This window comes from Zalophus californianus, chromosome 16, assembly GCF_009762305.2.
Source record: "Zalophus californianus isolate mZalCal1 chromosome 16, mZalCal1.pri.v2, whole genome shotgun sequence".
In the NCBI taxonomy this organism is placed as follows: domain Eukaryota; kingdom Metazoa; phylum Chordata; class Mammalia; order Carnivora; family Otariidae; genus Zalophus; species Zalophus californianus.
In genome coordinates this window covers 38,249,182-38,276,220 of record NC_045610.1, presented here as the reverse complement: position 1 = coordinate 38,276,220, position 27,039 = coordinate 38,249,182, and the positions used below count along the sequence as shown (strand labels likewise).

Below are 27,039 nucleotides of genomic sequence, written 5' to 3'. Positions count from 1 at the left end.
CCAGCATCTGCCTCATTGGGGAAGAATTAACGATTCCATCTCTTTGGGAAGGCATTCCACGGCTCACTGAAACCCTTTCAGAGAAAGACTCGGCCCTTCCGCCCGCTCTCCTGCGCTGCCCCCAGCCCACTCCGCCCCCACCCGGTGGCCGGGCTGGCCCCATGCATCCCCATTCCTGTCCCAGCCGCTTTCTAAGAGAGAAGGCTCTGAGGAAGAGTGAGGGCTGTTAGGATGGACACGGACTCTCACTTTGCTGGCCCCTGACTTTAAGACTCTCCCTAGCCTGGGTGCTCAGGGATTTCTGGAAGTTAAAAGGAGAAGGGGACTTCGAGTGGCTTCCTGGAGGAGGTGGGAGAGCAGGAAAGCAGCCCCCCGGAGGGGCCAGACCTCAAAGATAAAGCTCAGGAGATCCTAGTCCGGCTCCTCCTGAACCCAACGGCTCATCCCCTCCCCTGGCCCCTGGTCCCTCCGCAGCCCAGAGTTAGAATCTTCTGCCTCCCACCCCTAGGATGAGGCAGAAGGAGACAGAAGCAAAGCCTTCTCTTCCACTTACTGTCCTTCAGAAATTACATATCCGGGAGCATGGGCTGAAAAGAGGGGAGACAGCCAAGGCCTGGGGAGGCTAGATGGGAGGCAACTTAGCTCAAGGGTCAAGAGCTTGGGCTCTGGAGTCAAAGGTGTGTGGTTTGGGGCAAGTCACTTCGCCTCTGAAGCTTATTTTCCTCATCTGTAAATTGGGGCCAATAACAGTGTTTTCCTCGAAGGGTCGGGTACCGGGATTAAATGAGGCAATTTAGGTAGAGGTCCTAGCTCACTGGAAACCTTCAAGAAATAGTAACTTCTTTGTCTTTGTCCTACCCACTGTCCAAGGAATGACCGAACGGGGGAAGCTGTTCTGTCTTCCTGGAGGAAGGGGCATACATGAGAAAACCTCTTCAGTTTTTTTTTTTTTTTAAACCCAGATCCTCACCTCAGTTTATCTGGGGCTGGGTCCCTTGAGCTGCCACTCAAGGCTGGTGGTGGGCAGGAAGGTAGGCCTCCTGAGTCTTCACTCCCCTAGACTCTGTGCCCCTGTCCATCTGCCCTTTCTACGCCCCACCCCAAACAGCACTGCCTTGTCCGGGAAGCCCTCTAGGGCTAGATCCGTCAGTGAGCGTTCTTGATTTCTTCCCTCGGTCCATGTCCCCACATCTGGGTACAACAGCTGCTTCTCCCTGGGACGCCTGCATCTTGGGTAATCGGTGGGAAAATTGGAACCATGAGATTGGCAGGGGGCTCTGAGAACTCTTGCAGCCAGACGTGATGTGGGTATGGATGGGTCTGAGCCAGCCAAGTGAAGGAGAGGGGGGTCCGAGAGGGTCCCGGCCACACTGTCTCCGGGCCAGAAGGGGCTTCCTGCGCCTTCCCCAGGATGAAAGGCAGTAGACCGTACTGCAGCAGGAGGGGGAAAGAGTACAGTTAGAAGGACTTCCCTGCAGGGGAGGGAGGGCGGCAGGCAGCCGTGAGGGACAGCTGAGAGGGGCCCTGCCCCGGCACTCAGAGGATGGGGGGGGGTGTGGAGGCAGGAGTTAGGTATAGACCTTCAGGCAATTTGGGGCAGGGGTGCCATTTTCCTGTACAGCGTGAGTGTGGGAGTGCTTGTTGGGTGTGAAATGCCCCTGTTTCCTCCGTTACAGCACGGTGGGGGGGCTTCCTCAGGGTTAGGGGGTGAGTGGAGCAGTTGGGGGTCTCGGGCTGGGAGAGGACTGTTAGCGGAGCAATGAGGGCAGGCAACCTCTGACTCCGACCCCACGAGCCTTCCAATGTGGGGTGACCTTGGTTGGGCCACGCAGATGGGCCCTCCAAGGTGCTATCATTTGGAATCTTATGTGAGCACTCCAGTAAAGGGCCTGCCCCCGTTTCTGGGAGGAGAATCAGGCCTGGCTTGTTGGCTGTCTGTCCTGGGGAACTCATTCTGGGGATCCCATGTTTTCTGTTGTCGTCCTGCTGTCTGTCCTCCTGTCTGTCTCCCACCAGTGTCTCTGTCCCTTCAGCCCCTGCTCTTCCCCCGACACCCAGTCTCTATCCCTCCTGCCCCTGCCGAACCCCCCAGTGACCCCTAAAGGGACGGCTCCTAAGGCTCTGCCTTGCCCTGTCCCTGCCCCCCTCCAGCCCCATGGCCCAAGGCCCCTGCCCGGGGCCCATCCCACTTTGGGATCCCCACCCTGGACCCCTTGCTCTCTCCAACTCCTCTCCTCTGGCTCTGGGCATTCATTCACGACTTTCCTCCTTTCCTGTCCCTCACCCAGGGCTCCAGCGTGCAGCGGGAGGGAAGGCTCCAGGACTCTGTTCCCTCTGTTTAAAGTCTCCAGGTTAGTAAGCCAGGAGGGAGGCCTCCCCCCACTACCCTGCCTCGCACTGCTCTTTAGCCAAATGCCTCTCCCCAGCCTAGAGGGCCAGAAGTGGGGGAGGGGGGCTATCCCTGGTGGGCCCAGGCCTTTGCCAGGGGAGGGGACCGCAGAGACTTGACTCTGGGGAGGGCAACTTGCCTGGCAGAGAACGTGTCTATGTGTGCATGTGAGTTCGTGTGTGTGTGCATGTACATAGGACGGCTGGCTGCAAAGCCTCCATGTAGCTGGGGCTGGGAAGTGGGGGAGGAGGCAGGGGCCCTCTGCTGAGGGGCCTGCGGGCCTGGGGAGAGGGGATCAGGAGCAGGGGGCCCTTCTTACGGGGGGGAAACCCGCGTTCCTGTGGAGGCCAGAGGGTGGGAGATGGGACATGGGACCACATCCCACCTCAGTATAGCTCTGTTTAGTTTATAGGCACTTGCAAACCTGTGATCTTATTTCATTTATTCAATGATTCAATCATTCATTCATTCATTTGTCCATCCGTTCATTCATTCAATAAAGATTTATTGAATACCTTGTCTGTGCCAGGCCCTGGGCTAAGGTCTGAGTCCAACAGTGACCAAGACAGATAAGAGTTCTTCCATTGCTTAAGTGCTGAGCAGATGGAGGGCAAGGAGTTGGCTGAATTCCCCGGCTGTGGAGCCTGGACTTGTGGCTCGGCCAGCTGACTGTGACTCTGTGTCCCTAGCCGCCCTGTCTGCCCCTGCTGCCCTACCGGCCACTGCTCTGTACTTCATGTCCCTGTAGAGTGTCCCTTGACCTGAAGGCGCCCCTCACACAGTGTGCCCCCACCAAGTAAGCGGCGATCGAGGCCTCAAGTCCCTGGGGACTTGGGCAGCATTGTTGGACCAGTGCCGAGGACTCTTCAGAGGCCTTCAGGGAGCCGACCCCCTACTTCTGTGCCCGGGATCAGCAGCCTGGGGCACTGGACTTGAGAGGCAGCCTGACTTGGGTTCAAATCTTCACTTAAGCCATTTCCTAGCTCTGTGGGCCTGGACGAGCCACTTTTCCTCTCTGAGCCTCAGTGTTCCTGCCTGTAAAATGGCAGGGTTGGCAGGCGCCTGGCTGGCTCAGTCAGTAGAGCATGTGCTTCTTGATCTCGGGGTCATGAGTTCAGGCCCCACGTTAGGTGTGGAGCTTACTTAAAAAAAAAAAAAAAGAGGGTAAGTTAAAAAAAAAAACAAACCTGGCAGGGTGGATGAGAAGAGCACAGGAGAAGCAGCAGCTTGTCCGGAGCCTGGCCTACAGCCAGGACGGTCCTACTGCTGGTTCCCTTGCTGCCCGCGCCCCCCCCCCCCCCCCCTGGGCAGCCTGAGCCCCAGTAGTGTCTGCTTGCAGCTCTGTCCCCCCCCCCCCCGACACCCAGGGGAGCGGGCCTGCAGGATCTGGGTCTTGGCTATCTGCAGACTCACGTCCTCTGGTCCTTCATCTCTCTGAAGGATGCTGTGGCCCCAATCTGGGTGGGCAGCTGGGGGAGGCGGCCCTCCTTGCCACTGTGGCTGCTGCCGACGCCTTGATGGCTTTTTAATAACTTTGCTCCGAGACAATCTGCAGAGCGCTCGTTTGTCTGCCTCTTAATTAAAATTACCATTTTCCTAAAAGAGCAACGAGGCTGCTCCCTTCCCTCCCCCACCCATGGCTGCTGCCGGAAGGGAAGGAGGAGGCAGGAGCACTTGAGACTGCAACCCTTCCCCTCCCCCCAATGCCACCCCCCATCCCAGTCCCAGTCCCGGGGGCCACCAAGCCCCTTTCCCCACACCCACAGCAGAGGGGCCGAGGCTCAGCCTCCCCAGTGGGCTTGGGGGGCAGGGAACTAGGAGGAGGGCCTGAGTGCTCTCCTCTCTCACCCACCCTTTTCTGGAATACCTCCAGAAGCAGGGAGCTCAGTACCTTTCAAGACTTCCTACATCTGTAAAGAGAGGAAACAACCCGGAACTGCCTGCCCTCCCGGAGCGGAATAAGATGTGGATGGGTTTTGGAAAAGTGCTGTGAAGGATTATTAGGGGTGGGGAGGGGTGGGAGCTGTCTATGAAGGTGGACACAGTGGGGTCAGGGCCTCACCATTGACTCTGGTTTGGTTACAAGAGACCTCCGAGCTCCCTTTGTGGACTCCGAGTCAGGCCGCCTCAGGACTGGGGTGGGTCTGGCCAGGTGGGGGGCTCATTTAGTCCTTGCTGAGTTTGGGGGCAAAAATCATCCCCAGTAATAATGAAAATACTAGTGACCAATATTTATGGAATGTTTACTTGATAATACATGAGCCATACGCTGGGTTAAGCTCTGTTCGTTTTATCCTCACAACCCACCAGCCTGTGGCCTCAGTGCTGTTCTATGTTGTACGGGAGAGGAGAGAGACCAGAGAGGTTAAGTAACATGCCCAAGGTCACACAGATGATCCATTGTGGCATCCTCAGCCCCACTCCCCTTCTGCCTAAAGCGCCTCTTAGGTCTAGCCTCAGTGTCTCATGCTGTACGCGGAGCCCTTCACCCCTGCCTCTCTCTGCCGTCCTGCGAGCAGGGTTCCTCCAGAGTTCATGCCACTGAGAATTGACTCTGAGGTTCATCTGCACCTTCCTCCCCCTACCCCCTTCCTGGTTCCACCCCTGGGGCACCCCAGTGGCTCTGGACCCTGGAGTGGGGGAAGCTGGAGGAGGGGGACTGGAGGTTAGGGGGTTCCCATTTCCAGACCTTTCGTTTGGGGCAGAGTTCCTCTCCACGTGGGGAAAAGAGCCCGGGGCCAGGGAAGTGACTCGGTGACTTGGTTGTGACGGCAGCTGCTGCTTGGTTGGGAGCCAGGCTTACATCGTGGCTTCATTGCTGAGGCCCGCCTGACAAACCATTCTGGAGGAGGCGGCCATGTCTGGGGCCTCGAGATCCAGCATCAGGGAGGATCCTTAGATGTCTTGTGTCCCCAGCAGCGCCCACTGCGCCTGGCCTGTCTCCACTGTGAACCTTTGTTTCTGTGACTCCTCTTCCAGGAGGCCCCCTCCCCTTCAGGGAGATGACCACCTCCATTTCTGTTCCTCCCTGAAGTGCCCCTTCCCGACCACCTCCAGGCTTGCCCCTCTGAACTCCCGTGGCATTGTCAAATCTCTTACGGTCATTGGTTCTGGATCCAGAGTGGAACCTCCTAGTCCACTTTTGCTCTCGGGGACAGCAAATGCAGTGCCTTCAGGGGCAGGAAATGCGTGAAGCTGAGGACCATAGGAATGGTGGGAACTGTGGTGAGGGACAAGGCACGTGCTCCTTAAAAACAGGAAAATTCAAAGAAACAAAACAGGACACCACCAGCCAGACAAAATACCTATGCCCCAGTGTGGCCCCAGTGTGATCCTTGCCAAGCTGTGATTCATTTATCATGGTTAGGTGTGTACTGTTTGTTGAGTGAATACATGATCGCACATGGGCGAAGCATGGTGCCAGACACTTTACGTGTTTGATTCTTCCCATCTTCCCAAGGCAGGCACTGTTTCCCCACTTTATCATCGTGGAAACTGACAGCCAAAGAAGTAAAATGACTCCGTCAAGATCACACCTATGTGAAAGGGCCTCGGCAAGATCTGAGCCTTGGCTTCCTGTGTCATTCCTGCTGTTTGGCCGGGGGCATGTGGACACATGCGTTCAGTCCCTGCGCTGGGCGGCCAGTGGCCACCTGGTCGACACGCACCGCGTGCCCTGTGAGGAGGCAGGGCTGAAGGAGGTGAGGGCTGCAGAGGCTGGGAGGGAGCAGATGCCCCTCACCCCAGCACACCCCTCCTCCCTCAGCTTCCGGTCCCATCCCAGCAGCCTGGGGATGGTGGCGTGGTGACAGGTGCCGAGTTGCAGAGATGACAGCACTGCTGATTCCCCCATAATTACTGTCTGATGAGATGCCAGAATTAGCCACCGCACGAGCATGGGATGCAGATATGGGGCACGGTGCGGGGAAGCAGCTGGGGGTGAGGGGGCCTCTCCTTCTGAGCCTGGGACCCTCTGGCAGTAGGGCAGGGTCAGCACTGGGGAGGAGGAAGTAGAATAGAAAGGAGGAAGCACTGTGTGGTTAATATGCATCAGATATTATTATGTGGGCTGTGGTTTTCCAGTCCTCAAAGTGGTTAGGCGTACCCCTGAGATGGCTGGCTGCCGGACAGGGCATCAAGGGCCTCAGACCACTAACCAGAGACTCACAGGCAGAGCAGGCTGCCCAGGCAGACTCCCGAGTACACCCTTTGGTGCCTAAACCTTGGCTCTTCCTCGCTGGGGCCATGTGGGATATAGTTGCTGGGACGGGGTGAGCCCCAGAGCAGACTCCCACGTTAGCAAGGCCAGGCACCAGAGGACAGATGGAAGTGCCTGGAAGGAGTGGGCCGGTTCAGCTGACCTTGCCAGAAGAGTCATCCAGCCTAGGCAGGAGGAGTCAAGTTGGTCCCCAAAGTTTGAGGTCAGGGGAGGCCTGAGAGTTAACAGCTGGAGATAAGGGAGGTGCGTTCTGGTCCCAGAGCAGGGCTGGGTATGTCCTGGACACCTGTTACCCCGGCACACATGCTGGGGGCAGGGGGAGGGCTGGTGAAGGCAGAAGCAGAGAGGGGTCGTTTGGGCTGCTCAGACCTCGTCACACCATCAGAGCAGTTTTGAAGGCCACCGACTAGGAAGAGTGGTGACAACACGGGGCTCACCCAACAGAAGGCAGTGCAGATGGCTGGGGGGCTAAAACCAGGCCACCGAAGGAAGGACCTGAAATGTTGGGCTCAGAAGAGGAGATTCAGGTTCCGAAGCCCCCATCCTGCTCTGAAGGGAGAGGTCGTGACCTGCCCCTGGGTCCCTCTGAGGGCTGTGGGCATAGACACTGGCTCATTTTAGGGAAGGAGGAACCCCACATGATGATTGATGACTTTGGAGGTAATGAGTTCTCCATTCCTGGAGGTATCCAAGCCCTGGCTGGATGGCATTCCCAAGGTCGGGAGGGTTTCCAGTTCCCCGTGGCAGGCGTTGGAAGGACTTTGTACCCAGCTGAAGTGTGAGAAGGTAGGGCCCCTGGAGGTTCTTTCAAGACTGTGAGACCCCTGGCCAGCCTGGGCATCTGTGGTGCCCGAGCAGCTCTGCTCCCTGCCCCTCCTCCCTCCCTCCCTGCCCCGCCCTGGGGAAGAGCCCCCGTAGATGTAGATCTTTGGCTGTGAGGCCTCCCCTGGAGAGGATGGTGCCGAGGGGCTCTGTGCCTCATCCAGGCAGAGGGCTGTTCCAGTATTGCCCTCTCAGGGACTTGGGGAGCACAAAAGAGGCTCTGGCCCACAGACTCAGGGATGCCTTGGTGGCAGGGTCAGCATTCCCCTTGGGGCAGTGGGTGTACAGAAATGAAGGGGATCTGGGCTAAGAACCCCCACCGTCGAGATGAGGCTCCTCCACTTGTCAGCTCTGACCCCGGACAAGGTACTCTTCCCGAACCTCCTGTTCCTCGCCTGTAAAGCGCGAGAGAGCAGCCTCACAAGGGGACCCTGAGAACTGAGTGAGCACCAGTTGCAGAGCCCTTGCAGACTATCCTGAGTGTGCACGGTTATGGGGGTGGGGGGTCATTCAGGCGGCTCCGTGTCTCCCACAGCACCAAGCGGGCCTGGTGCTGAGCTTACCCCTCATCACTTCAGAGGGATGGGCCGTTTACTTGAGAAGAGAAGGTTGGAGACTTCGAGTCTTGCAGATGGAAGTCGGGGGGGGGGACTGTTGATTGCTTCCTTCCAGCCTGTGGTCCACCTTCCTGGATCTGCTCTGGTGGGGGGTTCGGGTAAGGCAACAGGGAAAACTTCCGAAAGATGTCCCTGGTATCTGATCTGGCTTCCCACGTCACGCAGGGAATCTGCTGAGTCTCCTGCCTTCTCCCGGAGGGGGCCTCCACCCTCCGGAGTCTCTTGGGCCCTAACCTGGTGTCCCCAGGGTGGGGGAGGGATGGGGTGCAGATTTGACTGTTTGTTCTCTGTTGGCTTGCAAGGCAGTGGAGTAATTAACCCATGAGGCGAGGGCTGAGCCTTGGAGCCCAGTGGCCCAGGCTTCACCTTGGGCAGCAGGTGGAAGGGGGTCAAAGGCACCCAGGCCCCTCCCCTTGGTGGAGGGGGCTGAGCACCTGCAGAGGTAGAGCGAAGGCAGAGGCTGCCCTGTTCTTGTCCTTGGCGTTGCCCTGTTGGTTCAACAACGGTTGGAGTAGAGCGGTCTTGAGGTTCTGGACCCATCCTTCTATTATGTGAACACTTTAGCAAGGAAGCCCTGAACTTGGCAAAGCAGGAGACGGGCCAAGTAAGTCGCTTCCTTGAGGTGTAGCTGGATCCAGGATAGGCAAATGGGGTCCCCACTGTCTTGCACTCCAGGCTGGGGATGGATTGATCTGGCAGTTGAGGGAGCCTCCGGATGCACTGCGGTCTCTCCGGGGGTCTTAAATGTACCGTAGGTACATGGGCACGGGGTGCTGCCTGTCCATACGGCATCTGAGATGACAGACCAGGCAGTCAGGGTGGTGTCTGTGTGCGGACCCCAGTCCTGGCCGGGCCTGGGTGTGCCCCTCTGCATGTGGATGCCTGTGTGGGGCACAGGTGAGGCAGGTTGTGACTGGGCCCATGTTGGTGAGCAGGCACTGGGTGCGTGGGCGTGCAGTGGGTATGAGGCCGGAAGGGTGAGAGAGCAAAAGTGTGTCCATGAGCAGCTGAGCGTGAGCTTGGCATCTGGAGGTACCAGGGCCCTGGTTGCTCTGGTGGCTGAGGGAGCTGTCTGGGTGCTGGCAGAGAAAGGGCCTCCTAAGGGGAGCCTGACCCCAAGAAGGATGGTGTGTCTGAGGAGGATCTGGAAGGATCTGGCCAGTCTGGGGCTCCTGCCCAACATCGATGAGGCGCTCACCGAACACTGGCTACTGACAACTTCCTGTGGGAAGATGGGAGTGATGGATGGAGCTTCTGCCCCTCACTTCCAACAGATTGGGGTCTCTCCCCCTGGGAACAGGAGGTCCCCCTCTGGGCATGCTTTCGGCCGGAGGCGACTTCGGGGGCGTGGTGCCCTTGTCCATGCTTGCTGGCCCTGGCCACAGCGCCCCGAGGCTCGAGCCCCCCTTGGGAGAGTGGGAGCTGTGGCAGCCACTTCAGAGTGTGGTCGGAGCTGGGGGACAGGTGCCTGCCTCCCTCTGGTCCCTCTGTCCCGTGTTCGCTCCTTCTTTTCCTCTCAGCCTGTGTTCCTCTCGGCTGCCTCTCCAAGGAGATGTAGAGCTGACAGGACACCTTCCCTGGGCGCGTGATGGTGGAGCTGCCTCGCAGGAATTAGCTTGTTCCCGTGGCGCCATGTGGGCCCACGCCAGGGCTGGTTCCAGCTTTTCCAGCAACAGCTTCAGACTGAGGGGGACACGCTCCCCTCTGCATCTACACCCCCTCCCTTCCCAGGGAAGTCAATTAGCCAGATCTTCATTAGTAGCTAAAATTCAAAACCGTGCAATGCTGGGTCTGATAAAACTCTGACAGTGGAATAAAAGGAAATCGGGCGATCGGGCAGATCAGGAAGGAACTGGCCCCCCTTTGCCCCCTAGGCTGGGGCCTTTGTTCAGTGCACAACCGGCACGCCTGTCTACTGGGTGTTATTACTTTTTTTGTTTTTTTTTTTTTTTAAACAATGAGAGGACTGAGACTCAGGGAGGCTGCTAACCTGCTCAAGGTCACACAACTAGTCAGTAGCAGAGCTGGGTTTGAACAGAGCTTTCTCGGTTTCTCCTCCCCAAATTCAGTGATTTTTGGTAATGTCACAGCTTTGCCTGCTTGGGGGTGGGTACAGGGAAAAGAGGGCAAGCAGCTGGCTTGTGGCCCTTTTGCAGGGAGAGAGCCTTGTTTGAGGAATGTGGTCAGAGTGCCATGTGGGGCTCCTGATTTCTTTGTGGTGAGCATCCCCCGGGGCTGGGGTGGGTGCCTGGCCGTGTGGCCGGCCATGACCCTCAGCTCTTCTCTCTGGGGCTCAGGGTGCTGGGCCATGTTTTCCACCTTGCTGCCGATTCCTCCTAAGGAGATGGTTAGTCTGTGTCCTCCTGGGGCCTACGGGCACCCCCCTGGCAATTGCTTTCTGGGAAGTGGCCTAGTAGAGTGGAAAAATCCTTGTCCCTGGGGGCCAGGAGGCCTGAGTTCCACTTCTGGTTCTGTCCCCAGCTCCGGTATGACTGGGTCAGGTCCACTCTCTGGGCCTTGGTTTCCTTCCTGTGAAAGGCATTTGGCTGGAGGAAGAGCAGAGAGTGGTTTTCAAGATGCAGGCAGGGGTATACAGAAGAGTCTGGAAATGTCACTCCTGCCTGCTATGGGGAGGGGACTCCACAGCCACACAGAGCCAAGGCATGAGTCAGTCACAGGCGCTGAGTGAGACCAAGCCTGGCGCCTTTGGTGCCCCCATCCCCCAACTGCTGAGGTGGCCTGAGGGTCTTCCCCAACCCCATCTGAAGGGAGTGGTAGCTCTACCACCAAGGAAGCCTCCAGTCTGAGGGAGGAAGCAAAGGCCTTGCACCGAGGCTTCTTCCAACCTAATGAAGCAAATAGGGCCCTACATTTAGGGCCTTCTGGGCGAGGAGGGGCAGGCTGTGCCCTGAGCCTGAGAAGCAGACAGAATCAGCAGAAAAGGGTCTAGAGAGGGCTGGGTGAGAAGGAAGAGCCGGCAGGGGAAGCATCTGGCTGAGGCGCGCCCTTCAGGGAGGCCAACACCCGTCCTCTCTCAAATTCTCTCTCCCTGGGGAATGCCCCAGAAGCTCTGCTGGGAGCACCCCGGACCCAGGCTCCCGTGCAAGGGCTCCTCCTAGGCAGGTGAGCTCTCCTTCCCCCAGCCCCGAGGAGGTCCTTTCATTCAATTCCAACTTGTTTACCAACTAAGTAGCCTTCAGTGGGTTTTAAATCTATGCAGATTGGTTTGTGTTTTTCTGTCTGCATGACGCTGTGACTGGCAGTGCCCAGCACCCTCCCCTGCCTCCCGGCTCCCTCTGGAGCTCCCTTGTTCCCTGCCCCACACCCCTCCTGAGTCTCCGTGCCCAGCTTCCCTGGGGGCCGGGGTAGCAGAGCTCCCTGGGCATGGGAGCGGAAGGGCTCTGTGGGCACGGGCATGGGCCACAGTCTTAGTGCCCCTCTTCCCTACCTCCCTACCCCCGCCCCAGCGCAGGGGAAGGGAGTCCGCCTGGTGACTCCGGTGAAATCACTCAACCTCCCTAATCCTCAGTTTCCCTGGCTGGACTGCAAGGAGAATCAACCTGCCCCAGGCCCTTCCCCATGTGGCTCTGGAGATCAGTGCTGGGGGTTGGGGAGGAGGCATTAGCCAAGGGCCGCCCTGCCTCTGACCCGTACTTGCCCTGCCCGCCTTCTCTGCACTACGGCAGAGTCCAAGCAGTGGTCCATCTAGGGGGGATGGGCTCCACCTGGCCTCCTCCACTTCTCTGTCCTCCCTCTGACACCTGGCAGTGGGAGTGGGGGAGGAGAGCCCACTTTCCCCAGGGACCCGGGGATGACAGCTTGCCTGGCCTTGCCCCTGCCTCCCTAGTGCCCCTGCTCCTAGGCACCAGGAAGTCGCCTTTTTTATTTTTTTAAGATTTTATTTATTTGGCAGAGAGACAGCGAGAGAGGGAACACAAGCAGGGGGAGTGGGAGAGGGAGAAGCATGCCTCCCGCTGAGCAGGGAGCCCGATGCGGGGCTCCATCCCAGGACCCTGGGATCATGACCTGAGCCGAAGGCAGACGCTTAATGACTGAGCCACCCAGGCGCCCCAGGAAGTCACCTTTATTGTCTAACCATTTGCCCCATGCTTTCCACATGGCTCCCTCCCCTCCCAGACCTCCTTCTCATGGGTTCCCTGCCCCCATCCTCTCTGACTAGAGGCTGTCCTGAGGTGTGGGGTTCCCGGCCCCCACTCTGGGCCATGAACTGGACATGAAGCCCTGTCCCTCATCCTTAGTCCAGCTCCCTCCTCCCCTCCAATCGCCCTTCTTCCCGTGGCTGCCCCCACCTCCGAGGCTCTGGCTGGAGTGACAGGGAGACTCAACAGGGCGCTGGGCATTAGCAATTTGGGGGGATATTACACAGGAATGTTTACAGAAAGGCAATTGCCCGGAAAATGACTTTGGTTGTTGTGGTATGGGGCGGAAAAGATGGTTTTTGGAAAACAGACACAGATGGGCTTCTGCTCCAGGGACCCACAGACAGACGGCGGGGGCTGAGGGCCACGGGCACGCGAGGAGCACAGAGCCAGGGGCGCCCAAAGACGGAGAGGCCGCCTCCTTCAAGGGGGGGCAGCAAGCAATGATCACCTCACCTGCGCAGGGTTCCTGGACCCTCTGCCAAGCTTGACCTTTGTCCTCTGGCCTCTGACCTCCCAGCACAGTGTTCTTCCTGACTGCGGCAAGCACCCAGCAGGATGGAGCTGTCAGGCACAAGTGAGGGTGGCAGTTGCCTCGGGGCTCCTCCTGGGTGACTTGGACTCCTCTTGTTTGGCTGCAGACGGGGCGGGGTGGGGGGAGCCTCGAGCTGCATGTGTGTGTGTGTGTGTGTGTGTGTGTGTAAAGCACTTAGGGTCTGAGCCAGGCCCTCCACTCTCCCAGCAATCTCCATGCACACCTTCTCTTGCCTTACCTGCTGGCCTCACGGGATCTAGCCCGGGGGAATCTATGAGCTCCCTGAGCTGGTGCCCAGCCCCCATCTCTGCCCAGGCGATGGATGGGGCACACCGGGAGCCCTCTCAGGCCTCATCCAGCCTTCTGATCTCTGTGGGGACAGGGAGACAGGGATCTAGACTCTGGGTATTGAGCTTGGGGTCTGCACAGCTGGGGCCCCAGAGAGAGACCTCTCTTTTCTGGATCTTGTAGCTTCCTTTTTCTTCCATCCACTTCCTCCCCTTCCTTGCTCTTCTTCCCTCTCCCCTCCTTCCTCTTCTCCACATTCCCTTCCTCTGAAGATGATGTCATGTGTGAATGTTGCCCAGTGGCAGCCAGAGGACAGAATAGTGACATCTGGGGTAAAGACATGAGGTGGGGTGGGCTTGGTCGCTAATGAGATGGTGTCACTAAAACTTGGGGATCTTCATTCTCATCATGAGTTACAGTGATCTCATGTAAAAAAATGCAGAGGAGGATAAAAATAAATCAGGCTCATAAATAAAGGTGGAATTTGGAACTGGTGGAACATTGTCGCCGTCTTCCCAAGCGCCTGCGCCTTTATCCTCGGCCGGCCGCTGGGGGGCGCCCACTTCCTCCTGTCTCCCCAGCCTCAGGTGTGTGTCTCTTCTCCTGGGCCCAGGCTGGGAAGGCTGAGTTGAGGGTGACAGAACCCCCTTCCCCACTTTTCCTCCCCCCTCATTCTGAGCTGGGTTGCACCAGTCTCGGGCATCTTCTCTGGGGCTTGGATCTCCGACAAGACAGTTGTGATCGGCCTTGCACACCTGGGTGACCTTGGACAGATGGCAACTCCTCTGACCCCAACCTCTCTCTCTGGCTCCCCCAGCCTCCATCCCTCAGGGGCCTTCGGTCCCAACCTCCCTTCCCCAGGGTACCCCAGCTCTGTTCCTCCTCCGCGGCCTCCCCACCCTTCCCCTTCCTTCAGAGCCCCCCTGCCCTTCTTTTGCACCTTCAGTCCCCATGTCCCTGCTTTTACCCCCTCAAGACCCCTGCCCATATGGACCCCTCGCCGCCCCTGCCACTGAACGGGAAGCATTGGTCTGCTCAGGGCCAGGGTGTCCAGAGCCTGCTGCTTGCTAGACTGGAATCGGTCTCCGGCACTTTTCACTGGGCTGCTCAGTCTGGGGAGGGGCAGGGCCACTCTGGGGACTCGGTGGTGGCTACAGCAGGTGCAGGGGTACCGGGAAGCCTGTCTTGCCGGGGCCCAGGAGCTGATGTGCCAGGAATGCCTTTAATTCAAAACAACACACTTTCTCCTCCATCGTTTTGCCAGCTTCTCAAGGCTGGCGAGACAGGGGCAGGGTTTAGAGGGGAACATCCCCATTTTACAGATTAGTGCCCTCAGGCTCCAAGAGGGAAGAGATTTGTTGACTGAATGAGTGACTAAATGAAAGGCTAATCCAGGGTCCCTTGGGGAAGGAGCTGACTTGAAACCCAGGGTGTCTCCGGCCTGGGGTTCTTTTCCTCCCAGTGCCCTGACCTCGAGTGCCTGTGACTCAAAGACAGAAGCTCATGCCTGAGTCCTCCGAGCCCCACGGGCCTCCTTCTCCTAAGGGTAATAGGATGGCCCTGCCGCCGAGAAGCCCAGGTCAGTCCTCCCAGTCCCCTGGGGCCCTGCAGAAAGGAGTGAAATGAGCACAGAGCAGGAGCCTCACCTCTTCCCCCCCACCCCCCCCCCCCCCCGCCAGCTAGTTTCTGTCTTTGGTAAATAAAGCTGAGGATCTCGAAGGTTCTTAAAGAGATGCTAGAGCTTTGCAAATCTCAACCCCTCCTTCCCACCACCCCTCAGAGTTAGCAGATTGTCTCTCCTGCCCCTTCCTGCCCCTCTCTCTGCCACCCCCCCAGAATCCACTTCCTGCCTCACCCCTGCCTCCTCCCTCCACCCATGCCTGGGCACCTGAGGGCTGAGCCCTGACCCCGAGAAGTCAGGGACAGTCCTGGCTCTACTCTCCCCAACTCCTGGCGCTGAGCCCGCAGTGGGATTTATGGGACTGCAGTCATAATAGGGCTGCAAGAACCCGTCCACTGTGCCCTCCACTGCGCGCTCTAGCAGCCCGCACCCCTCCTTGCCAGCCCCGCCTTGCCCTTTTAACCAACATGACCCCTGGATCTCCTCCAGTCCCTGCTGCTCTCTGCCCCAGCCCAAACTCACTGAGATCTCCTGCTAGGAGCCAGGGAAGGAGGTGCCGGCACGGAGGGTGGGGATGGGGATGAGCAGCTCTCTGGCTCCCAGAGGGCGGGGGGGCAGGGGGGAGATGAGAATTGGAGACCTGTCCCCTGCACCTGTGTGTGTTCCAGAGCCCTTAGAGGGCACTGTGAGCCTGGCTGCTGGGCACAAGGAAGGAGATCCCTCTGGCTCCGGCTGGACTGGGCCAGACTCAAGACCTGGGGTTCCAGCAGCAAAGCCGGTGGGCAGAATCCACTCCTGCCTGGGCAAAGAGAGGGCTATGGCCATGGAGGGTCTCCTCCTGTTCAGTTGTACCCTATGCAGATCTCCACAGGTGCTGAGAGTTAAGTGGAAGAGAGAGATTAAGGGTCATGGGAGACAGCCCCCTGACTCTGGTTGGGGCTATTTCTCTGGTGCCTAGAGCACCCCCATCTTAGCCTCTCCTCCTGGATGATTATTCAGGTGACTCCTTTCCAGCCACATTCACTGGGACCCTGGACTGCCACCGAGCTCCTCAAGGGCAGGGACTAGGCCTTCATGACGGTGGTCCCAGGGTTCCCAGCCCCACTCAATCAAGGGCCATCTTTGAGAATTTCCTCCAGATCAGGGACCCTCTGCACCATATTAACTCAATATGTTTTTCCTTAATTCCCTTTGAACCTAAATAAATTTACTTAAAAGGAAACCTTATCTCTTTACCTTCCCAAGGAATCATATCCATGAAATCAGTGGTTGGATCTTCTATTTGGGGTTTTCCTAATCCTTATGAAAATAAAGGTATAAGTATTAAACTGTGAAACAGTGTCCCTCCCAAGGTCCGTTCTTGTGTATCTGGAACCTCACTTTGGGGAGCATGCCGGAGGATGATGACTGCAGCGAGGACAGATGCCTGGGCGGTGGGGGCGGGGGGGGGGAGGCAGGAGGGACCCGAGACCCAGTGCCAGGCTGGGGAGGGGGCAGATGAACAGAGACGAGCACCTAGTGCCCTGTGGTGTTGCCATTGTTCTGTCAATAGACGTTGGTGAGAAAGTGTGGTGGGAGGGGATGAGGCCAACCTAATAAATATTGGGGTCAAATCTAGCCTCTACCCCTCACTGTGGCTTTGGGCAGGTCAGTGGACTTCCCTAACCTCGGCAGCCCCCTCTCTGAAATGGGGCCACAATGATAACCCTCCCCGCCCCCACCGCCCAGGGTGGGTGTTGATGGCCATGATGATGGCGGTCAGTCAGCCCTTTGGAAGCCATGGAACTCGGTGTCTGTGGAAGCCATTCTTCCCTTAGTTTTGGTGGGAGGTGCTGGGTCCTCAAAGGCTGTCCCTCAGATCTACGTGCCTCAGCCACAGGCTCGGGAGGCGTGTGTGTGTGTGTGTGTGTGTGTGTGTGTGTGTGTGTCGGGTGAGGGGTGGCTTTTCCTGAAATGTGGCTGAATCTCTTCTTTCCCCCTGTGGCTCACAGGAGGTGACTGAGGCCTGGCAGCAGGCCTAATGCACGGTGGAGGAAGGGGACCAATGAGGCATGGCAGCTGGATGGAACATGGCTGGGTCCCAGAATCCCCGGCCTCCTCTTCTTTGCCCCAGTTGGCCCTACGAGTCAGCCCCTGTGTGGGGATGCATTTGTCTGCTGCAGTGCCTGACAGCCCTGGACCTAGGCTATACTTGGGGGGTGCGGCTTTGAGACTGGTGGATGGTCAGGCTAGGGGTATGCCAGGGAGACTGTGTTTGTCTCCCAGTGGGGAGACACCTGGCACCTGCTGTGGGCAACACCATGCCTGGCATGGGTGGCACTCTGGAACCCCTGTCCCCTGCCGGGCTGTGGAAAAGTCAACTTTGAGGCTGGAGGGTGGGAGACAGCAGGGCTGGGCCTGGGGAGGCCAGGAGCTCAGGGATGGTGGGCATATGGGGAAAGGATTCAGAATTCTGCATGGGGACCTTAACCCCCGGCCTTCTCTTTTTTTCTGCTTCTGTACTGTCCTTTGTCACCTGTGCGTCCCTTAAAGGTCTTGAACTTGTGTGTGTGTGTGTGTGTGTGTGTGTGTGTTGGGAGGGGAGACTGAGGAGAGGGAGGGCAGGGGGAGGGGAGGGTTCTGGGGGGAGGGTTTGAGCTGTTCTGTCTGCTTTCTTTCTCCTTTGAGTTTGTCCCAAATCCATCTCTCTCTCACTGTCCTCTCTGTGCCCAGCCTCCCCTGTCTGTCCATCTGTCTGTCTCTAGGGAGGGAGGGAAAAGGGAGGGTCCCATGCCCCGGACCTTGGGCCTCCATCGCCTTGCCATCATTACTCCTGCCTCCAGTATCCTAGTTCTGGCCCCTTCCAAGCCAGTCCCAGCCTTTAGGACAAGTGTGTCCTGGACATTCTAGTCTGAGGGGGGAGGCTTGGGTCTCCCCCCCCCCCAACACGCATACACACCTCTCCTTAGAGGATGCTCACGAAAGGAACCCTGGGCAGGCTCCTTTCCACATCTTTCCGGAACCACCTAAAGGAAACGCCCCTTCCCTCACCTGTTCACACCAGCAGTAGGAAGGAGGAAGGGGACTCATGGCTAGAGATGTTCAGGACCCCTGCTTCCAACCTCTCCTTGGCTTCAAAAAACAGCACCTCACCTGCAGTCATTACCCTTCCAAACGAAGAAGAGCACGAAGCCAGAGGACGAAGCCGGACCCTGCCCTTGCCCCCCAACTTCCTTCGAGCCCCTCCCCCTGCTGCCTCTTCTGTCCCCTAGTTGGGGGGTGGGTAGCCCCTCTGATCTCAGCCTGGCGCCTCTTGGCCTGCCTTAGGCCTGCCCGTCCCCTGCCCCACCGTCCGTCCCCCCCCCCCCCCCCGCCCCGCTCAGTGACCCCCGGTGAGGGCTGGGCAGCCCCAGGCCTGGCGCCCCGTGACCCCGCCGTGCCCCCTCTCCCCTCTCGCAGATCCGGAGCGGAGCAGCCCCCCCATGCTGTCTGCGGACGATGCGGAGTACCCGCGGGAATACCGGACCCTGGGGGGCGGGGGCGGCACGGGCGGCGGGGGCCGGCGCTTCTCCAACGTGGGGCTGGTGCACACGTCCGAGCGCAGGCACACGGTGATCGCCGCCCAGAGCCTGGAGGCGCTCAGCGGGCTCCAGAAGGCCGACACTGACCGCAAGCGCGACGCCTTCATGGACCACCTGAAGAACAAGTACCCCCAGCACGCCCTGGCCCTGCGGAGCCAGCAGGACAGGGTGCGCGAGCAGGTGAGTGGGGGCCGGCTGTGGGCTGGGGAGGGGTGTGCCCCGTGCTCCCCTGCGCCCCCCCCCCGGGGCCCTGATTCGGTGGGGCGTCTGAGGAGAGAGCCCGACAGAGGGGCAGTCAGGGAGTCGCCCTGGTTGGCCTTTTCTGGAGTCTGGGGAGGAAGGGGATGGGGGCTCCGCCTCCGGACCTCTGCCTGCAGTCCCGGAGTTGGGAGCACTGGCTGGAGCAGAGAGGCAGAGGGGCGGGTGGACTGCGCTGACGGGCAGGAAGGTTGTCTTGGAGGCCAAAGCAGTGGCGGGGAGGAGGAGGGGACCATCTTGGGGACTGACTGTTCCCAGCCTGAAGGTCCATCCGGCCTAGAGCTGAGACTCCCGGGGTGGCCCCTCTGTGACATGGCCCTCTTGGGAGCCTCAGTAGGCTGGATCTGCTGTGCCCCCAGCCCCTGTAAGATAAGAACAGAGCCCAGAACTCCTGGGGCCTTTTACCTGCCCCCGCCAAAGACTCGCTGTGTGACTTTGACGTAGAGGCTGCCTTGGTTTCTCTCCTGCCATCAGTAAGGCTTACAGAGGAGTCAGGGTGCCTGCTTCTGGACCAGGGCCTGCCTCCTTCTATCTGGGGTGGGATGCTTCCCTTGGAAACCTCTCCCAGATCCTTAGGTTCCTGGATGTACCTCTCCATCCAAGTATGACTTTCTTGTCTGTAGGAAAGTTCTTTCTTGGGACAAGCCTTCCGCCTACAGTCCCACATTGGCGAGATGCCTTGATGGCCGAGGAGACCCAGGCCTCGTCCGCTCGGGTCAGAGGACGGGAGGGTGGTACATCCCATCCACACTATTTCAGTCGGGTCTGGGGGTGTCAGTCCCTGCTCCCACACCTGTCTTGCTCCGTCCCCCTTTCCAGGGGCTGCTGAGTGTGGCTGGGAAAGGGGAGGAGTGTCCCCACTCTTATTGTCACAGCAGGGAACAAGGACACATTGGCGCACCTCCCCCCTGATGTCACCTCCAGTTCTGTCTTGCTTTTGCCTTTTCCCAGCTTCCGAGTCCTCCTGGGAGCAGAGTTCTGATTGGAATAAGGGAGAGCTGCAGATGGAGATATGGCCCTCACCCTCAGGGAGCCCTTCTTTGTGGGTTCCTTCTGTGTGCTCTGGCTTGGGAGAGGGGGCAGGGACATTTGTGATCTGGAGGGGGTGAAAAGATGCTTACACTGAAGGAGAGGGGGCACGGTCAGTTGGGAGGGGGTTTAGGGAAGGGAAGACCTGGTAGGCAGGCCTGGTCAGGAAAGGCTTCCCGGAGGAAGAGGTACCTAAACTAGGCTTAGAAGGATGAAAAGGGTCTGAATGGGCATCGAGGACGAGAATGCTGTTTTAGAAGCTGGGAAGATGAGAGGTGAGCATGGTCCTGAGTCCGTTTGGGGGCGGGTACAGAGGCCCACCTGGCCGGTGCTGAAGGCTCACGGTGGGAAGCAGTGGGAGATGGGGGGGCAGACTGGAAAAGTGGGGCCAGATGGTGGTCGCTAGGAGGGCTGTGGTTGTTTTTGGGTGGTGAATAGGAGGGGGCAATGGGGGGGCCTGTCGGGAGACAGGACACTCTCCTTCCCCCCTTGCCCCCCCGCAGGAGGCAGAGGAGGAGAAGAGGAGAGGAGGAAGAGAGTGTGTTAGGGAGATGAAGGGAAAGGGATGGGGGACTGGAGAGAAGACTGAGCAAGGCTTGTTTACTGACCGGACCGAGGAGCCAAAGACAGAAAACCTCGGTAGCAGGGAGATGTCAGTGCCTCGGGGAGAAATAAGAGGGTGGGAAGGAAACGTTTGGAGGCTGGGAGACAGGAATAGGGGAGGTGAGTTTGCAGAGCAGGGAGAACGTTCACCGGGATGCCTATTAGGTGCGCCGTATGTACAGCCCAGGACTCTGAAGGGACAACAGCTTTGGGAGGAGAGTGAGCGTGCTGATCAAGGCAGGATGGCAGTGTGACCCAGGGCATCAGCAGGGCCACCAGGGCAGAAGGGAGTCTGACTGGGGAGAAGGCCATGACAGTGGGAAGGAGGAGCCAGGAACATTCTCTCCCATCATGAGGAAGAGGAGAAAGGCCCAGGAGGAGGGTGACCTGCACTTCAGAAGTCAGCCGGGGGTGAGGGAGAGAGAAGGAGCCATCGGGACTGGCTGGGATCTGTGGGTCCAGAGAATACCCCTCATCTCTCATGGTACGGTGAGGTAATGGCCAGTTTCAGGGGTTGAGGAGATTGGAGGTGGCGAGAGAGCACGACCTGGGGCGCAGATCGGTCTGGGAGGTTTGGCCATAAAAAGATGAAGACAGCCGGGTTGATGGCCTCAGGGGGCAGCAGGCCTGAGAGGGGAGGTTTGGGTGCGTTGGAGGGCCTCAGAAGTGTCTGGCACGGTCGCTGGCACAGATAGGCACTCAGCAAATACTTAGTAGATGAGTCAAAGCACAGCAACTCGCTCACAAATTCATTCCGTTGTTCATTCACTCATTCATTCCCTCCGGTAGAGTGTGAGTGGGTAGGACCTACAGCAGTTCCCTGGCCTGGGAGGGCCCGGCGCCTGAGGGTAGTGCCGGCTGGGTGAATGGCAGTGGAATGAATGAAGATGAATGAATTTGGGGATGCCGAGTTGGGGCGAGGGCCTCGGGGATGGGGGGGGGAAGGTCCTGGGGGAATCAGGAGGTGATGGGTTTCAAGCCTTATGTGTGGTGTGGCCCGGGGGGTGGGAGTTGACAGGGAAGAAGGAAGTGCTGTCACTGCAGAGGCACAGGGAGGTGAGGACCCCTGCGGAATGGTTCCCGTCTCTGTGAGGTAGGAGGTGACATCTTCAGTGCCGAGGGAATGAGGAGCTCGAAGAGCAGACAGGTGAGGAACGGCTCCCTGGCAAAGTGCACAGGGAGCCTGTCAAGAAGTGAAGAAAAGGAATTCAGGAGTATCTGATGGAGGAGGCCTTCTCCTGGGCTCAGGGAGCCCCCAGTCGGACAGAAGAGAAACATCCAGAAACAGACCAGGGGCTATCATTAGAGATCCAGCCCCGGGAAGGGACTAGCAAGTATTGCCGGTCCCTCTGGGGTGTGAGCTCTGTGCCAAAGCTTGTCCCAGGAATGTCCCTCCCTGCCCCGTCACAGTCCCCCAGCGGCTCCTGCCCGCTCCCCCTAATGGGGTGTCCCCCCCTTCGCACACACAGGTTGGCGGCTGGACCGTGGACCCCGTGTGCCTCCTCAGCTCCCTCTGCTCCCACCTCCATGGCGACTCCGCCCCCTCCGGGGCTGGCCAGCCGGCCCAGGTGAGTCACCCACTGCCCCCAGGCCCCCCAAGCCCCTGGCGGAGTTTGGCTTTGGGGAAGACTTTTTTTGGAGGGGGGGTATCTAGGATTTTAATTTTGCATCCTTTTCTCTTACGTAAGAGCCCCCCCGCCCCCCTTCCAGGAGACTCCTATGCCCTGTACTCTCCCCTGATTGTCTAATTCCTACCACTGCCTCCTCAAAGGTTTGGCTTTGGGGAAGGAATTTTTTGAGGAGGAATACTCAGGTTTTGAAAAAATTTTTTTTGGATTCTTTTCTCCTTCAAACAGGAGTACCTACCCCACCCTCATCCCATCGGTTTTCAGGAGACTCTTATGATCTGTGCTCCGTTCCCACCCCCACCGTAGGCCACCTCACTCCCATACCCCCCACCCCACACTACCTTTCCATCTCTGAGCGGACCCAGCCTTCCCCTGAGGTCTTACCATGAGGAAGTTCTTCACAATGTCTATCACCCTTCTTGGTATGTTCAAGGCTTAGTTTCCAATTTTTAGAGGACTTTGGCATCTAGCCATTTGTTCTGAATTTGTTCCTTGATTCCTCATCAAGCCTCAGTTTCCCCTGATGGGAAGACGGATCTCAGCTTAGACAGGGGCACACTTAGGCAGAGCTTGGGCTCCCAGCTCAGGCCTGGACATTGCCATGGGAGAAAAATAGGCATCTGGGGCCCCAACAGGGAGGAAGGAAAAGGGAGTCTGAATTGCAGCCGGGGAGGGGGCACACCCTGAGGGGGGCCTTGGCTTGAGGGTGTTCAGCTGTAGGAGGCAGACTGTAGAAACGGGGAATCCACAGGGTAGCATGGGTACCAGCTTCACTTCCTCACACAGCCCTGGCCCTGGAGACAGGCAGCAAGGCTTGACTTTTTCAAGGAGAATTAGAAGGAAAGACGTGACAGCTCAGGAGAGGACAAGGCTCCAGAGCACGGTCGTTTTAGAGGAGTGTAACTCAAGTCTGGCAACAGATTGGCACGCTTGGCATCACCACAGGGCATTCCGCCCGCTTCCCTTCCTGGCTTTCAGCCCCATCTTGACGGCACTTCAGGGAACAAAGATGTGTCTGCCCCCCAGGGCTGGACGGCAAATGGGACAGACTTGTCCTGAGTGGCCCAGTGCACGTGGAGACCAAAACAGGGCTGCGACGGGGATGGTGATGGGGCAGCAGACAGGTGTGATGTGCCTGGGGCATACGGAGATCCTCTCCGGATGATGTGTCTTGGCACTAGATATGGTTGGGGTGACGGAAAGGCGTGAGGATGAGCTTGGTGAGCTCAGTTGTCCCAGGTCATGGGGCTCTAGGCCTGTCTGCATCTGGGATTTGCCCTGAGGGAGGAAATTCCATACCAGACCCTGGCCCCGGGGCTTTGTGATTACAGAGGAAAGCTGCCATTCATAGGATTTTGTCATCACTCGCTGCTTGGTGTTTATCACACTTCTCCCTGGCTGAGTCTGAGGCTCCTTTATGTAAAGTGCAGGATCAGAGAGGGTCAGCAAATGCCAGAGTTGCACAGCAGAGCAGGATCAGAGGCCATCAGGGAAGCTCAGGCATCCTAGGCCTCCCAGACTTGGCTGGGATTGAGTCACAGGAGAGCAGAGGAGGGGGGCAGTGGCCCCTGAGACCCTGGTGGGGAGAGGCCATGATCTCGGAGGGTGACAGGTCGGGAGACAGGACACTTTCCTTCCCCCTTCCCCCCCTCCCCCCCCAGGCTAGACCTTTGGGAGTGGGAGGCTGAAGAGGACCCTGGGAGAGGACCAGAGGCTGGACTCCGAGCCACAGCCCCTCCCCCCGCTTCCACCAGGCGGCCTAACCTCCCCCCCTCCTTCTGCAACCCGAGTCCCGGGCGGCGGGCCGGCGTATCGGGTGACCGCGGCGACGCAGCCACCAGCCTCCGCTGATCCTCGGCGGGGCTGCGCCGGCGGGGCCGCGCCGGGGGAGGGGGCCGGAGAGGGGATGTGCTCGGCGGCGCGCCGCGCAGCGCCAGGTGGAGTCGCGGTTACCGGGGCGACCGGGGCCCGGGCCGGCTCGGTGGCGGCGGCTCTCGCACTGCAGCAAAGGGCACCGGCGGCGGCTGCGGAGGCGGCCGGGGGAGGGGAGAGCCCGGGCGGGTGGAAGTAGGGGGCCGCCCTCCCTCCCTCCCCCGCCCGACGCAGGACCTGGGGCTGGGGGGCCCCCCGCGCATACACCTGTGGCCGCAGGTAAGGAGGAGCGGCTGCGGGGGCCGGGGCCGCAGCCTGGGGTTCCGCGGGCGGTGGGGGCACGGAGTTGGGGGCCAGCTCCGCGGCTCGGAGGGGCGGTCCGGGGGTGGGAGGCGCGCAGGCCGTTGCGGTTCCCGGTCCCCGAGAAACGCCCCCTCCCCTCCCCCCACCGCGTTCGCCGCCTTCCGCGTGGGTCGCCCCCCCAAATGCGGCAGGAGCCCCCTCCCCAACCTCGGAAAGTCGTGACCTTCCTGGGGTGCGCCCTTGCCCCCCGGCGCCGCGCAGGTCCCGCAGCGCCCCCCCACCACGCGCTCTGCACTGGGGAGGGGTAGGAGGTGAGGGTGTCGCTGGGCACCCCTGAGGGGAGGGTTGTGCATGTGCGTCGTGGTGGGAGGCTGGCCACGCGGGGGCACGTTAGGTAGCCCCAGCCTGGGGGGGCGGCTGTTTACGTGGACGCGTGTTCACAGGAGTTGAGAGGTGGGTGTGTGCGGCGGTGCACTTGGAGCCGGGGGAGCAGCCGGAGCTGCGAACCATTTGGTGGTCCTCCCTCCCTGGAGGATGCGTCGTCGGGGCTTGAGGTCAAGGAGGGGTCACGCCACTCACCTAGCCAGCTGGGGACGTCTGCCCGAGGAGGGGAGAGACCTCGGCTGGCCTGCGCTCGGATTCCCGGGGCGGCGGGGGGGGGGGGGGGGGGGGCACGGCCCCGCCCCTCCCAGGGCTCGTCGGGGAGAAAAGGATCAGCTGCAGGGGGGAGGGAAGAACCCCACTAAGGGCGTTTAGGGTGGGGAAGGGCGGGGGTTAACTCCTCAGCCCCCAGAGGGAAGATGCTATTTCCTCTTCTCACCAGAGAGTTTGAGGACTCCCTGGCCTTGCTTTCTTGGGTCTCTGGGAAGCTCCCCCTCCCTCATTTCTGAAATCCTGGTCCCTAGAGAGTGAATGGTTGGCTTCCAAATTGAATCCTTTAGAACACCTCTCATTTTGTCCCCCTGCTCCTGTAAGACTTTCCTACAAGTGATTATCCTTAGCAAGGGCTCTCCCATTCAAACCTTTCTTCCACTTCACAGGGTCCTCTGGGAAGGGGAGACCCCTCCCTGAGTATGGGGGAGGGTACTGGAGGTGTTTGCTGGGGGTGAGGGGCCAGAACTCTCTTGGGCCCTTCCTGCCCTTTGCCCTCCTTCCAGGGGGTTTCTGGTGCTGCGAAACTCCCAGGGAAAAGGCCCAGAAGGCTGAGCGGTGCTGGGTGCCAGGGGATGGCGGGAGCCGTGCCAGAGAAGAGTATTCAGAGACATACCCCTCCTCCTATGGGCTGGGCCTATTTTTCTTCACATTCATTCATGGTCAAATATTTGTTGAGGGCCTACTACATACCCAGGCATTGCGTTAGGTTACACAGGAGGAACAGACAACCAGGAAAAGGGTGAGGAGGTTGGTTGGGGAGAACCTCGTCTTAGCAAACGGGGAGGAGCTCTCTGCTCTCAGTGACCCAAGGCTGTCCCTTGGGTTTAACACCCTGGAGAGAGACAGAGACAGAGGATGGACGGCATTCCTAATGACTTCTCCCGACACTGTCTTCTCCCCCTGCCCCAAGGACACGGAGTTGCCAGGAGACTATGTGTCTTATTCCTGGTGGGGCTAAGATAAAAGGAGATCTTTCCTCCCGCTTTCCAGAGAGGCCAGAGGGGCTAGGATCTACTCAGTGTGCTCTACGGGCCGGAGCCCAAAGTCTCAGAAGTCTGATCTCAGCCTCACCCCAAGTTTGTCAAGCACAAATGCAGCTACTCTTCCCTTGTTACCCTTTAGCGGGGTTTGCCTGGCTTTCCGGTGGCTCTGAGGCTACCCAGTCCCCTCCCCTGTCCCCAGCTAGTGACCCCTCTCTTCCGGGGCTGACCGTCCCATGGATGTGCCCAGGCTCGGAAGTCGGGAGGGAAGCCCAGGCTCAGGGCACAGCTAGCGTGGCTGTGGCCAGGCCCCCAAGGCCCAAGGTGGCTTCAGCCATCTGTACATCCTGAGTCCAATGTATTGACACTGGGGGCTGGGTGGGGTGGGGGACCTTCTGCCTCTTGAATCAGGAGTTAACCTATCCAACGCCTGATGTCTGGGGTATCATCGGCATGGGACAGTTGCTGCCGCTGAGATGTCCAGGGGCACTTTGACCTGGCTAGTGGAGGGAAGCAGGGATGAGACTTTCTCTTTGTGTGTATAGGGTGCGGGTACCGTTTTGTGTTTCTGCAGCTGGGGTGTGTGTGTGTGTGTGTGTGTGTGTGTGTACTGTGTGTGAATGGGACCTATGTCTCTGTGGGTTTCTGTGACTCTGGGGGAGGCTAGGGGGTGTGTGAATGGTACCTGTGTTTCTGTGAGCGGAGTCGGAGTGTATGTGAGCAAGTCAGGGTCCGGTGGGGGAGGTGTGTTTGTGCATGAGCGGGGCTGGTCTCTGTATGAAAATCTCTGTCTCTGAGTTTCTGGGGTTGTTTCTGACCCTGGAGGGCTTCTCTCCAAGTGCTTGGGTCCCTTTGTGAGTGTGTTTTTGTCGCTCTGGGTGGTTTCTCTGGCGATGTCCTTATCTGAGGACGTCTGAGAGTCTGTGCTCGGCTCGGTGAGGGCCTGGGTGCTCCGGGGCGCCGGGGCGCACTGTGTACACTGAGTAATGGTGGTGGTAGGTGAGGGACGGCGGCCTTCTCTGCAGAGCTGGCCGTCACTGCCGGGGCTGCAGACACGAGTCTCATCATAAACCTTCCCGTGCCCCCTGCCTGGCTCTGTCGGCTCCCCCCCACCCGCGTGTCCCCTCCTTCTGCTCCCCCTCCCCTTCCCAAGGCCACAGGCAGCTGTGGCTAGGGCCCGTTACTCCAGCCTCTTGCCTCCCCTCCCCTCGGACCCTGTGGGCATCTCCTGGCACCCATGGGGGTGGCATATGTCCATAGATCGTTCTAGGCATTGGTTGGGATACAGATGTTGTTGTCCCCTTCCCTTGCTTGGCATGTGACTATCTTTTGTGTCTTTTGGAGCCAATGCCGGGGGGAGCGGGGGCGGAGGGGAGGTGGGAATTATAGCTCAGATGGGGAAGGCCCTGGTGAGTGAACCTTTTCATCCCAGACCAAACCTGGCATCACCTCCACCCTAAAGGTCTAACTCAAGTAAAGCCTCCATCCCAGCAGGGCCCCT

The 27,039-nt window shown here is 59.1% G+C and overlaps 1 protein-coding gene across 9 annotated transcripts in view; it reads left to right on the top strand.

Moving 5' to 3' along the window:
- The window catches only part of SRCIN1 (SRC kinase signaling inhibitor 1), a 68,358-nt gene that overhangs the window by 7,311 nt on the left and 34,008 nt on the right, over nt 1-27,039 (top strand). For 5 of the 9 annotated variants that reach the window (XM_027567815.2, XM_027567816.2, XM_027567814.2 and 2 more), the window contains exons 2-4: nt 2,289-2,351; nt 18,090-18,391; nt 21,571-21,669. In XM_027567815.2, the coding sequence (XP_027423616.1) occupies nt 2,289-2,351; nt 18,090-18,391; nt 21,571-21,669 (464 nt within the window). The remainder of the gene's footprint in view (nt 1-2,288; nt 2,352-18,089; nt 18,392-21,570; nt 21,670-27,039) is intronic. The other 4 variants (XM_027567820.2, XM_027567817.2, XM_027567818.2 and 1 more) reach the window with 3 other exon arrangements.